General features: G+C 54.1%; 1 protein-coding gene across 1 annotated transcript; it reads left to right on the top strand.

Annotated features, from left to right (window-relative positions):
* The first annotated feature begins 619 nt into the window (after nucleotides 1-619).
* On the top strand, nucleotides 620-12,478 carry LOC140722822 (complement C1r subcomponent-like). The gene is made up of 5 exons (XM_073037478.1): nucleotides 620-816; nucleotides 4,953-5,166; nucleotides 6,277-6,454; nucleotides 10,938-11,069; nucleotides 12,333-12,478. Exons 1-5 carry the CDS (start codon nucleotides 635-637, stop codon nucleotides 12,476-12,478), a joined length of 852 nt encoding a protein of 283 aa, XP_072893579.1. The 5' UTR covers nucleotides 620-634.
* The last annotated feature ends 1,079 nt before the right edge of the window (nucleotides 12,479-13,557 follow it).

Here is a 13,557-nt window from a genome sequence, read left to right as displayed (position 1 = left end):
GTGAGAAGAATGTTTCCTATGGTGGGGATATCCAGAACTAGAGGGCACAGCCTCAAAATCGAGGGGATGACCCTTTAGAACAGAGGTAAGGAGGAAGAGAGTAGTGAATCTGCCACAGACTGCGGTGGAGGCCAAGTCCGTGGGTATATTTAAGGCGGAAGTTGATCGGCCAGGGCATCGAAGGACACGGCGAGATGGCAGGTGTACGGGGTTGAGTGGGATCCGGGATCAGCCCTGATGGAATGGCCTCATTCTGCTCCTATGTCTTATGGCAGGTGTACGGGGTTGAGTGGGATCCGGGATCAGCCCTGATGGAATGGCCTCATTCTGCTCCTATGTCTTATGGTCTTATCGCAACCATAACAGAAGCAATTGAAGACCGAGCAATTAGTGTAGAAGACAACAAACTGTACAAATACAAAAAGAAGAAATAATAATGATAAATAAATAACAATAAATATCAAGATCATGAGATGAAGAGTCCTTAGGTCGTGGGAACATTCCAATGATTGGTGGGGAGAGGAGGGGGAGAGGGAGGGCAGTTCCCGAGACGGAGCTGGCCGACTCGACACCCCTCGCCACTGCGCTCCTGCACCGTCCCGGGCGGTGTTGCAATACCGGCGTTCGGCCGGGAATGCTGCCCGGCGTCCGTCTGAATATATTTGGTGACGTCTTTGGTGACACGGCAGATCTCCTCAAACCGCCAACGGAGGGTAGACGCCGGCCAGCCCCCTCGGCGATGCTGCGCTGGGCTCCGGACGGACCCTCGGCGATGCTGCCGGGGCCCCGGAACTTGCGGCAGCTGAGCATCGCACGGTGAGGAGCGGCCTGCGTTCTCCTGACTTCGCTCCCTGAAGCCCCCCCCCACCCCCACCCCCATCAGTTGCCCGGTCTGAGTGCGAGGGGGCTGTTGCGAAGCCACTCGTCCGGCTCTCGCAGCAGCGGGGTAGAAGCTGACCTTCAGCCCAAGCGGGCACATGCTTTCAAGGGGCGTGAGTCGGGTTTAATGTCGCCGGCTTCTGATGTGAAACTCGTTGCCTTGTGTATGTTGCAATGCCCGGTGATGAACCGTGAATGATCACAGTGGCTCCTGAAGGTTGTTATGGCCGGCGGTGGCAATGGGGACAGGCTCCCACCGCCGATTCAGTGCTCCCAGCGGCGTACCGTGTCTCCCACAGCCTCTGACAACCAACACCACCGGCTCCTGGCCGTCACTCAGCCCGGCGGAACCGTCTCTACTTGACAGGAGCAGGGCCAAGGGAGGGTCGCCGGCGCCTTAACAACCAGTCGCTTCGGGCAGCCGCGGACGGCAGCTCGTCCGGGCGAAGGAAGGCTCTGGCCTCCGCTGCCTTGCGGCTGCACCCGCGCATAGGGAGGGGTTCACAGGGAAAAACCGGGAGCCGGAGTCCCCCGTTGGGCAAGGCCGACCGGCAAACTCCTGTGACGCTCTGCTGGTACCAAACTGCATCGGTCTGTGGGTTCATCAGATGGGTGGGTGCTTGCTACGTGGGTGACAGTTCGCCCTCCATATCATACTGCCCGGGCTTGCGTATCTAGACAGCTGGGAGGCAACGCCCTCGGGCAGCTCTGACCGACAGAGGCCCTCTCTCACTCAAATGACAGTGAGAAGTCTGAGTAGGACGGAAAGCAGAGAGGCGGCGCTTATGGGCTGGAAGACGCTCCGTTGAGTGTGTGTCTTCAGGCTGGTGTACCGGGGCACTGGGAAGCGTAGATGGAGACCAGGGTGCTGTGATGACTCTGCGCACTGCGTCCCGTGCGTGCTCCGGAATAGAGGTCGGAGTATTTTCACGGGAACGTAGAAGGGAGGGAGAGAGCGGTGACCATACAGAGGCACAGAGATTGGGTGGGGGTACCGGATCTTTCAGATAGGGCGGGGCGTTTAAAACTGAACAGGGGAGAAGTTTAAGTCCACTATGAAGAAAGCATCTTTACCTCCTTGGGAGTTTGCATAGATTGGGGCTTGCCGTCTAAAACTTTGACAAGCTTCGAAAGATGTGCACAGTGGCGGCTGTTTTGACTGGCTGCATGGGGAGACACCAGTGCCCTTCAACGGAAAATCCTTCGAAAGGTAGTGGATGCGGCCCAGCCCATCCCGGGTAAAGCCCTCCCCACCGTTAATGAAACGCTGCTGCAGGAAATCAGCATCCATCATCGAGGACCCCCACTAACCAGACCATGTTGCTGCCATCAGGAAGAAGGTACAGGAGCCTCAGGACTCACACCACAAGGGTCAGGGACAGTTACTACCCCCCAATCATCAGGAAGAAGGTACGGGAGCCTCAGGACTCACACCACCAGGGTCAGGGACAGTTACTACCCCTCAGACATCAGGAAGAAGGTACAGGAGCCTCAGGACCCTCACCACCAGGGTCAGGAACAGATACTACCCCCCGAACATCAGGAAGAAGGTACAGGAGCCTCAGGACCCTCACCACCAGGGTCAGGAACAGATACTACCCCCCGAACATCAGGAAGAAGGTACAGGAGCCTCAGGACTCACACCACCAGGGTCAGGAACAGATACTACCCCCCGGACATCAGGAAGAAGGTACAGGAGCCTCAGGACTCACACCACCAGGGTCAGGAACAGATACTACCCCCCGAACATCAGGAAGAAGGTACAGGAGCCTCAGGACTCACACCACAAGGGTCAGGGACAGTTACTACCCCCCGAACATCAGGAAGAAGGTACGGGAGCCTCAGGACCCACACCACCAGGGTCAGGGACAGTTACTACCCCCCGAACATCAGGAAGAAGGTACAGGAGCCTCAGGACCCACACCACCAGGGTCAGGAACAGATACTACCCCCCGAACATCAGGAAGAAGGTACAGGAGCCTCAGGACTCACACCACCAGGGTCAGGGACAGTTACTACCCCCCAAACATCAGGAAGAAGGTACAGGAGCCTCAGGACCCACACCACCAGGGTCAGGGACAGTTACTACCCCTCAGACATCAGGCTCCTGAACCAGAGAGGATAACTTCACTCAACACTCACTCGCCCCATCATTGGAATGTTCCCACAACCTATGGGCTCACTTTCAAGGACTCTTCATCTCATGATCGTGATATTTATTGTTATTTATTTATCATCATTATCTCTCTGTACTTGCACAGTTTGTGTCTCTAGCGCCCTGGTTGAGTGCCCGAGTCGGGGCGGTCTTCCATTGATTCTATTACGGATTCATTGAGTATGCCCAAGTTCATCTCAGGGTTGTATATGGCGACAGACAGCAAATGTACTTTGATGATAAATTTACTTTCAGCTTTAAATGATAGTTTTACCGAGGGGGTTGGTCCATATGTAGCGTGAGAAAAGTGGCGGAGGTGCGTGCATTGACAGTGTTTGAGAGGGACTGGAAGAGCGACGGGGATGTGAATGGATTGGGTTAGGGTGGATGAGGTAGAGTATCGATAGGGCTCGTGGACACTGCTGTCAGCAGGAAGGGCGGAGGTGTTCTTGTCTTCGTCAACGGTGCTGAGGTAGAGAGAGCACCAGCAATGGTCTGTCCTGACCCTAACGCATTGACCAAGGGGCCAACGCCTCCACTTCCTCAGCAGGCTAAAGAAACTTAGCACGTCCCCATCGACGCTTACCAAGTACCAAAGGAACCATGCACTCAACGTATCAGGTACAGTAATGGCTCTGCCCATGACTGTGGCAGACTGCAGAGAGTTGTGGGCACAGCTCAGCACATCACGGAAACCAACCTCCCCTCCGTCGACTCTGCCTACACTTCCCATTGCCTCGGTGAAGATGCAACTGAAAACCCCCACCCACCCCAGGCATTCTCTCCTCTCTCCCCTTATCGACCAGAAGATACAAAAGTCTGATAGCATGTCCCACCAACTTCAAAGAAGTCTTCACACTGTTGTTATAGAAAAAATGAATGATTTCCCAGTATGATAAGATAACTTGGGTTCACACTCTACTTCGTTATGACCTCGTACCTCACTGTCTGCCTCCTCGGCACTTTCTCTGTAACTGTGACACTCTATTCTACATTCTGTTATTGTTTGACCTTGTTCTACCTCAATACACTGTGTAATGATGTGATCTGTGTGAACGATATACAAGACAAGATTGTCACTGCATCTCGGTACACGTCATCAATAATAAACCAATTCCAATTCTGTTATTGTTTGACCTTGTTCTGCCTCAATACACTGTGTAATGATGTGATCTGTGTGAACGATATACAAGACAAGATTGTCACTGTATCTCGGTACACATCAACAATAATAAACCAATTCCAATTCTGTTATTGTTTGACCTTGTTCTACCTCAGTACACTGTGTAATGATGTGATCTGTGTGAACGATATACAAGACAAGATTGTCACTGTATCTCGGTACACATCAACAATAATAAACCAATTCCAATTCTGTTATTGTTTGACCTTGTTCTGCCTCAATACACTGTGTAATGATGTGATCTGTGTGAACGATATACAAGACAAGATTGTCACTGTATCTCGGTACACGTCATCAATAATAAACCAATTCCAATTCTGTTATTGTTTGACCTTGTTCTGCCTCAATACACTGTGTAATGATGTGATCTGTGTGAACGATATACAAGACAAGATTGTCACTGTATCTCGGTACACGTCATCAATAATAAACCAATTCCAATTCTGTTATTGTTTGACCTTGTTCTGCCTCAATACACTGTGTAATGATGTGATCTGTGTGAACGATATACAAGACAAGATTGTCACTGTATCTCGGTACACATCAACAGTAATCTGTTTGTACATTTATAATAACTTTATGCACCAAACAGATGGGCTGAAGGGACTGATTCTGTGCTGTAGAATCCCAGAAGTCCCAGAAAGAGTGAGGGACGGGAGGGGAGTGGTGGGGTGGGGTGGGGGGAAATGTTCTCTGGAAGGCTGTTGTTGAGGGCACCCTCTCTTCTCTGCCCAGGTGGTCCCTGCTGGTCTCGGTGTTGGCCCTGGTGACCAGTAGCCATGGCAGCTCCATGTTTGGGGAGATTACCTCGCCTGGCTACCCATCCTCCTATCCCAACAAGAACCAGAGCGAATGGACGATCGGCGTGCCCCTCGGCTATCGGGTCCAGCTGCACTTCCGCCACTTCCAGCTGGAGCCGTCCCAGGACTGCGTGTACGATCGGCTCAAGGTGGGAGTGGTGGCCTGAGGGGAAGGGGTGGCAGGTGTCCAGACATGCACTGAGTGTGTGAGGGTGTGTGTCTTTGAGTCTGTAAGTGTGTGTGTGTCTGTCTCTCTTTCTTTGTTTTTGTGTCTCTGTGCTTTGAGTAAGTGTGTGTGGGTGTGGGTATGTCTGTGCTTTAAGTGTGTGTCTGTGTGTGTGTGTGTGTCTGTTCATGTGGGTGTGTGTATCTCTGTGCTTTGAGTCTGTGTGTGTGTCTGTCTTTCTCTGTGAGTGCATCTGTTTGTCTGTCTTTCGCTCTGTGTGTGTGTCTGTCTCTCTGTGTATATGCGTGTCTGTGTTTTGAGTGTGTGTGTGTGTGTCTGTCTTTCTGTGTGTGTGTGTGTGTGTGTGTGTCTGTCTTTCTGTGTGTGTGTGTGTGTGTGTGACCTAATAAAGTATGTTCGTGGTCTTCTGTGGCTGTGGTCCGTCCACTTCGAGGTTCGACGTGTTGTGCGTTCAGAGATGCTCCTCTGCACACCACTGTTGTGACGTGTGGTTGTTTGAGTCACTGTCAGCTTGAACCAGTCCGGCCATTCTCCTCTCACCTCTCCCATTAACAAGGCCCTGTCACCCACAGAACTGCCACTCACTGGGTGCTTTTTGATTTCTGCACCATTCCCTGTAAACCCTGGAGACGGTTTTGCATGAAAATACCAGGGGATCAGCTCTCAGACCACCCCATCTGGCACCAACAATCATTCCACAGTGAAAGCTACATGATTGATATCTCTTTGACGTTTGGTCTGAACAACGACTGGACCCTGCAACTGGGCTTGCAAGCCCAGAGAGCTGGGATGCAATCTCTGTGGCCAACTCTCACCGACAGAGGCCTCACCATGGATGGCATTGATATGCCAGGCCCAGGATAGGTGCCCAGAGACGCTAACACCCAGGAAGTTCAAACAGCTCACCCTTTCCAGCACAGGCCCCTGGAGTGTGATCCCATTCAGGAAGACAACAATCATTAGAGTGTGTCTTTGTCTGTGTGGGGAGTGAGTGTCAGAGCCCAGCCGAGAGTGAATGAGTGTTTGTGTGTGATGGTGTGGAGCTCTAATCCCATCTTCCTGTCCCCGACAGGTCAGCTCCGGAGGGAAAGCTCTCGGCATCTTCTGTGGGAATGATGACTCCGACGTCGGCAACCCACCCAGAGGTCAGATCCTGACATCCACTGGGAACACCATGAAGCTGGAATTCCAGTCAGATTTTTCCAATGAGGGAAAGTTCCTTGGATTCCTGCTTTACTATGAAGCGATTGGTAAGGGACTGACAGGAACCCATCAAGTGCCTGTGATCCGAGGAGAATTCTAAGTCCGACAGACCCGGGAGTGTGTGAGGGGACGGTGTGGGGAGAGTTTCTCCCTGGGGGGTGTGTGAGGGGATGGTGTGGGGGGAGTTTCACTCTGGGAGTGTGTGAGGGGACGGTGTGGGGGGAGTTTCACTCTGGGAGTGTGTGATGGGACGGTGTGGGGGGAGTTTCACTCTGGGAGTGTGTGAGGGGACGGTGTGGGGGGAGTTTCACTCTGGGAGTGTGTGATGGGACGGTGTGGGGAGAGTTTCACTCTGGGAGTGTGTGAGGGGATGGTGTGGGGGGAGTTTCACTCTGGGAGTGTGTGAGGGGACGGCGTGGGGGGAGTTTCACTCTGGGAGTGTGTGAGGGGACGGTGTGGGGGGAGTTTCACTCTGGGAGTGTGTGAGGGGACGGTGTGGGGGGAGTTTCACTCTGGGAGTGTGTGATGGGACGGTGTGGGGGGAGTTTCACTCTGGGAGTGTGTGAGGGGATGGTGTGGGGGGAGTTTCACTCTGGGAGTGTGTGTTGGGACGGTGTGGGGGGAGTTTCACTCTGGGAGTGTGTGAGGGGATGGTGTGGGGGGAGTTTCACTCTGGGAGTGTGTGAGGGGACGGCGTGGGGGGAGTTTCACTCTGGGAGTGTGTGAGGGGACGGTGTGGGGGGAGTTTCACTCTGGGAGTGTGTGAGGGGACGGTGTGGGGGGAGTTTCACTCTGGGAGTGTGTGAGGGGATGGTGTGGGGGGAGTTTCACTCTGGGAGTGTGTGAGGGGATGGTGTGGGGGGAGTTTCACTCTGGGAGTGTGTGAGGGGATGGTGTGGGGGGAGTTTCACTCTGGGAGTGTGTGAGGGGATGGTGTGGGGGGAGTTTCACTCTGGGAGTATGTGAGGGGACGGTGTGGGGGGAGTTTCACTCTGGGAGTGTGTGATGGGATGGTGTGGGGGGAGTTTCACTCTGGGAGTGTGTGATGGGACGGTGTGGGGGGAGTTTCACTCTGGGAGTGTGTGAGGGGACGGTGTGGGGGGAGTTTCACTCTGGGGGTGTGTGAGGGGACGGTGTGGGGAGAGTTTCACTCTGGGAGTGTGTGATGGGACGGTGTGGGGGGAGTTTCACTCTGGGAGTGTGTGAGGGGACGGTGTGGGGAGAGTTTCTCCCTGGGGGGTGTGTGAGGGGATGGTGTGGGGGGAGTTTCACTCTGGGAGTGTGTGAGGGGACGGTGTGGGGGGAGTTTCACTCTGGGAGTGTGTGATGGGACGGTGTGGGGGGAGTTTCACTCTGGGAGTGTGTGAGGGGACGGTGTGGGGGGAGTTTCACTCTGGGAGTGTGTGATGGGACGGTGTGGGGAGAGTTTCACTCTGGGAGTGTGTGAGGGGATGGTGTGGGGGGAGTTTCACTCTGGGAGTGTGTGAGGGGACGGCGTGGGGGGAGTTTCACTCTGGGAGTGTGTGAGGGGACGGTGTGGGGGGAGTTTCACTCTGGGAGTGTGTGAGGGGACGGTGTGGGGGGAGTTTCACTCTGGGAGTGTGTGATGGGACGGTGTGGGGGGAGTTTCACTCTGGGAGTGTGTGAGGGGATGGTGTGGGGGGAGTTTCACTCTGGGAGTGTGTGTTGGGACGGTGTGGGGGGAGTTTCACTCTGGGAGTGTGTGAGGGGATGGTGTGGGGGGAGTTTCACTCTGGGAGTGTGTGAGGGGACGGCGTGGGGGGAGTTTCACTCTGGGAGTGTGTGAGGGGACGGTGTGGGGGGAGTTTCACTCTGGGAGTGTGTGAGGGGACGGTGTGGGGGGAGTTTCACTCTGGGAGTGTGTGAGGGGATGGTGTGGGGGGAGTTTCACTCTGGGAGTGTGTGAGGGGATGGTGTGGGGGGAGTTTCACTCTGGGAGTGTGTGAGGGGATGGTGTGGGGGGAGTTTCACTCTGGGAGTGTGTGAGGGGATGGTGTGGGGGGAGTTTCACTCTGGGAGTGTGTGAGGGGACGGTGTGGGGGGAGTTTCACTCTGGGAGTGTGTGATGGGATGGTGTGGGGGGAGTTTCACTCTGGGAGTGTGTGATGGGACGGTGTGGGGGGAGTTTCACTCTGGGAGTGTGTGAGGGGACGGTGTGGGGGGAGTTTCACTCTGGGGGTGTGTGAGGGGACGGTGTGGGGAGAGTTTCACTCTGGGGGTGTGTGAGGGGACGGTGTGGGGGGAGTTTCACTCTGGGAGTGTGTGAGGGGATGGTGTGGGGGGAGTTTCACTCTGGGAGTGTGTGAGGGGATGGTGTGGGGAGAGTTTCACTCTGGGAGTGTGTGATGGGATGGTGTGGGGGGAGTTTCACTCTGGGAGTGTGTGAGGGGACGGTGTGGGGGGAGTTTCACTCTGGGAGTGTGTGAGGGGACGGTGTGGGGGGAGTTTCACTCTGGGAGTGTGTGAGGGGATGGTGTGGGGGGAGTTTCACTCTGGGAGTGTGTGAGGGGACGGTGTGGGGGGAGTTTCACTCTGGGAGTGTGTGATGGGACGGTGTGGGGAGAGTTTCACTCTGGGAGTGTGTGATGGGACGGTGTGGGGGGAGTTTCACTCTGGGAGTGTGTGAGGGGACGGTGTGGGGGGAGTTTCACTCTGGGAGTGTGTGAGGGGATGGTGTGGGGGGAGTTTCACTCTGGGAGTGTGTGATGGGACGGTGTGGGGGGAGTTTCACTCTGGGAGTGTGTGATGGGACGGTGTGGGGGGAGTTTCACTCTGGGAGTGTGTGAGGGGACGGTGTGGGGGGAGTTTCACTCTGGGAGTGTGTGATGGGACGGTGTGGGGGGAGTTTCACTCTGGGAGTGTGTGAGGGGACGGTGTGGGGAGAGTTTCACTCTGGGAGTGTGTGAGGGGACGGTGTGGGGGGAGTTTCACTCTGGGAGTGTGTGAGGGGACGGTGTGGGGGGAGTTTCACTCTGGGAGTGTGTGAGGGGACGGTGTGGGGGGAGTTTCACTCTGGGAGTGTGTGAGGGGACGGTTTGGGGGGAGTTTCACTCTGGGAGTGTGTGAGGGGACGGTGTGGGGGGAGTTTCACTCTGGGAGTGTGTGAGGGGACGGTGTGGGGGGAGTTTCACTCTGGGAGTGTGTGATGGGACGGTGTGGGGGGAGTTTCACTCTGGGGGTGTGTGAGGGGACGGTGTGGGGAGAGTTTCACTCTGGGAGTGTGTGAGGGGACGGTGTGGGGGGAGTTTCACTCTGGGAGTGTGTGAGGGGACGGTGTGGGGGGAGTTTCACTCTGGGAGTGTGTGAGGGGACGGTGTGGGGGGAGTTTCACTCTGGGAGTGTGTGAGGGGACGGTGTGGGGGGAGTTTCACTCTGGGAGTGTGTGAGGGGACGGTGTGGGGGGAGTTTCACTCTGGGAGTGTGTGAGGGGACGGTGTGGGGGGAGTTTCACTCTGGGAGTGTGTGAGGGGACGGTGTGGGGAGAGTTTCACTCTGGGAGTGTGTGAGGGGATGGTGTGGGGGGAGTTTCACTCTGGGAGTGTGTGATGGGACGGTGTGGGGAGAGTTTCACTCTGGGAGTGTGTGAGGGGATGGTGTGGGGGGAGTTTCACTCTGGGAGTGTGTGATGGGACTGTGTGGGGAGAGTTTCACTCTGGGAGTGTGTGAGGGGACGGTGTGGGGGGAGTTTCACTCTGGGAGTGTGTGATGGGACGGTGTGGGGGGAGTTTCACTCTGGGAGTGTGTGATGGGACGGTGTGGGGATAGTTTCACTCTGGGAGTGTGTGAGGGGATGTTGTGGGGATAGTTTCTCCCTGGGGGTGTGTGATGGGACGGTGTGGGGGGAGTTTCTCCCTGGGGGTGTGTGATGGGACGGTGTGGGGAGAGTTTCACTCTGGGAGTGTGTGATGGGACGGTGTTGGGGGGAGTTTCACTCTGGGGGTGTGTGATGGGACGGTGTGGGGAGAGTTTCACTCTGGGAGTGTGTGATGGGACGGTGTTGGGGGAGTTTCACTCTGGGAGTGTGTGATGGGACTGTGTGGGGAGAGTTTCACTCTGGGAGTGTGTGATGGGACGGTGTGGGGGGAGTTTCACTCTGGGAGTGTGTGAGGGGACGGTGTGGGGGGAGTTTCACTCTGGGAGTGTGTGAGGGGACGGTGTGGGGGGAGTTTCACTCTGGGAGTGTGTGAGGGGATGGTGTGGGTGGAGTTTCTCCCTGGGGGTGTGTGATGGGACGGTGTGGGGGGAGTTTCACTCTGGGAGTGTGTGAGGGGACGGTGTGGGGGGAGTTTCACTCTGGGAGTGTGTGAGGGGATGGTGTGGGTGGAGTTTCTCCCTGGGGGTGTGTGATGGGACGGTGTGGGGAGAGTTTCACTCTGGGAGTGTGTGATGGGACGGTGTGGGGAGAGTTTCACTCTGGGAGTGTGTGATGGGACGGTGTGGGGGGAGTTTCTCCCTGGGGGTGTGTGATGGGACGGTGTGGGGATGTGATCATGCCGATCTCTGTTCCAGATGTGGATGAGTGCTCTGTTCAAGAGGGGCCGGTCCCCGTGTGTGAACATCTGTGTCAGAACACACTCGGCAGCTACCAATGTGCATGCCGCCGCGGATACCAGCTTCGGGACGATGGCAGGAGCTGCCAAGGTGATTTGGAGGGAGTGGGGATGGGAGTACGGGAGCAAGAGTAGTGGGGAGGGTGGGAAAATGTGTGGGAGGGAAAGAGAGAGTGAGATAAGGGGAACGGAGAGAGAGAAAACGAGAAAGAGGGAGAGGAGGGAGCGAGAGAGAGACTGTGCGGTAAATGAAAAGGAGAGAGAGAATGTATTCGAATGAGAGAGGGAGGGAACAAGGGAGATAGAAAGAGAAGGTGAGATGAGAGAAAAGGAGAGGGAGAATGAGAATGAAGGAGGGAGCCAGAGAGAGAGAGAAAGAGGTGAGATAAGAGAAAAGGAGAGGGAGAGTGAGAGAGGGAATGAGCAAGAGGTAGGGAGAGGGAGCAGATAGAGATAGATTTTGATTGAGAACCAGTTAGCATGGACACGGTGAAATGCAGTGCCCATTCTGACTGAGTTAAGATGGACGACGTGCCCGGCAGTACAACACAGAAGGCAACGAAACCCAAAGCTACGAGCGATGAAGGAACGACAGGCCACTGTGCCGGCAAACGTGTCCCCTCCTGAAACAGGGAAGCCCCCCCCCCCCCCCCCCCCCGGCTGTGGGTTAGAGCACTGGTGATGATCCCACAAATATCACAGGCCCAAAGGATTCCCCTGTGTGCTGGACCGTCTTTCCACATGACAAGGCTCCCCGCTCTCCCGGTTTCGCCTATCACCCGCCACCTTGTACTTCCTACTCCACTCCCCACACCATAAAATTGGACTTCTGTTCTTTCTATTCTGTCCTGATGAAGGGTCTCGGCCTGTGTGTGTTGCTCTGACTACGTGGGGCAAATCTTGAGGTTTCACATATGACATCACACAATCTCTGTGCTGGCTAAACGCTCAGCTGAGACCTTCTCCAATTCCCTGGCATAGTTAATCCATGTATCCAACATCCACTGCGTTACCTTCCCACTGTCTGCAGGTCAGGACTGTACTGGGACCCTTGTGGGTCAGTGGATGGCCCAGCACAATACTCGCTGATTTGATTTGATGCAAAATTATATTTTTCACTCCACATTTCCATTTTTCGATGTCATCATCATCGTTATGTTCCTTGTCGTATGACATCATCATTATTTGGTGTATCATATGACATCATCATCATTTGCGTGTCACATGACATGTGTGATCAAGGTCTATCCATAACCATGATTGTCCTTGGCAAAATTCTCCCCAGAAGTGCTTTGCCATTTTGGGCAGCGTCTCTACAATTCGGGTGACCCCAGCTATTGTCATTACTCTTCAGAGATTGTCCGCCTGGCGTTAGTGATTGTGTCACCAGGACGTGATGTACACCAGCTGCTCACACGACCATCCACCGGTTGCTCCCATGCCCTCACATGGCCAGGGGGGCTGAGCAGGTCCTGCAATTTGCCCAAGGGTGACCAGTAGGCTAGCGCAGGGCAGGAGCACCTTACACCTCCTTTGCAGGAGACCTGTCTCCTCCCCATCAACTAAACCGATGTACCTGTGACAAACATAGCTCAGATTCTAAATCTTCTCAGAGTTACAGATCTCAGGGGATGATATTCTGGATGGAACGAGCTGCCAGACGCAGTTCCGCAGATCCACGGATCGGAAAGTTTTAAGGGGTTTTGTGCCAAATGCTGGCAAACTGGAATTGGTTTATTATTGTTGACGTGTACCGAGATACAGTGACAATCTTGTCTTGTAAATCGTTCACACAGATCACATCATTACACAGTGTATTGAGGCGGAACAAGATCAAACAATAACAGAATTGGAATTGGTTTATTATTGTTGACGTGTACCGAGATACAGTGACAATCTTGTCTTGTATATCGTTCACACAGATCACATCATTACACAGTGTATTGAGGTAGAACAAGGTCAAACAATAACAGAATTGGAATTGGTTTATTATTGTTGACGTGTACCGAGATACAGTGACAATCTTGTCTTGTATATCGTTCACACAGATCACATCATTACACAGTGTATTGAGGCAGAACAAGGTCAAACAATAACAGAATTGGAATTGGTTTATTATTGATGACGTGTACCGAGATACAGTGACAATCTTGTCTTGTATATCGTTCACACAGATCACATCATTACACAGTGTATTGAGGCAGAACAAGGTCAAAAAATAACAGAATTGGAATTACACATGCAAAATACTGTTAAAACACAGCAGGTCAGGCAGCATCTATAAGGAGAAGCACTGTAGACGTTTCGGACCGAGACCCTTCGTCAGGATTAACTGAAGGGAAAGACACTAAGAGATTTGAAATAGTACTCACTGGTGTTTTGAAGAATGAGGGGGATCTCATCGTATGAGGAGTGTTTGATGTCACTGGGCCTGTACTCACTGGAGTTTAGAAGAATGAGGGGGGATCTCATTGTATGAGGAGTGTTTGTTGTCTCTGGGCCTGTACTCACTGGAGTTTAGAAGAATGAGGGGGGATCTCATTGTATGAGGAGTGTTTGATCCCCCCTCATTCTTCTAA

This window comes from Hemitrygon akajei, unplaced genomic scaffold, assembly GCF_048418815.1.
Source record: "Hemitrygon akajei unplaced genomic scaffold, sHemAka1.3 Scf000090, whole genome shotgun sequence".
Taxonomy (NCBI): Eukaryota; Metazoa; Chordata; class Chondrichthyes; order Myliobatiformes; family Dasyatidae; genus Hemitrygon; species Hemitrygon akajei.
The sequence above is the reverse complement of the archived record's forward strand: the minus strand, read 5'-3'. Positions and strand labels throughout refer to the sequence as shown.

Excerpts from the sequence above, each read along its gene's own strand:
- LOC140722822 (XM_073037478.1), top strand. The coding sequence starts at position 635 with ATGCTGCCCGGCGTCCGTCTGAATATATTTGGTGACGTCTTTGGTGAC. Across the intron at positions 5,167-6,276 it reads GCGTGTACGATCGGCTCAAG|GTCAGCTCCGGAGGGAAAGC; the intron begins GTGGGAGTGGTG and ends TGTCCCCGACAG. Across the intron at positions 11,070-12,332 it reads CGATGGCAGGAGCTGCCAAG|AGATTGTCCGCCTGGCGTTA; the intron begins GTGATTTGGAGG and ends ATTACTCTTCAG.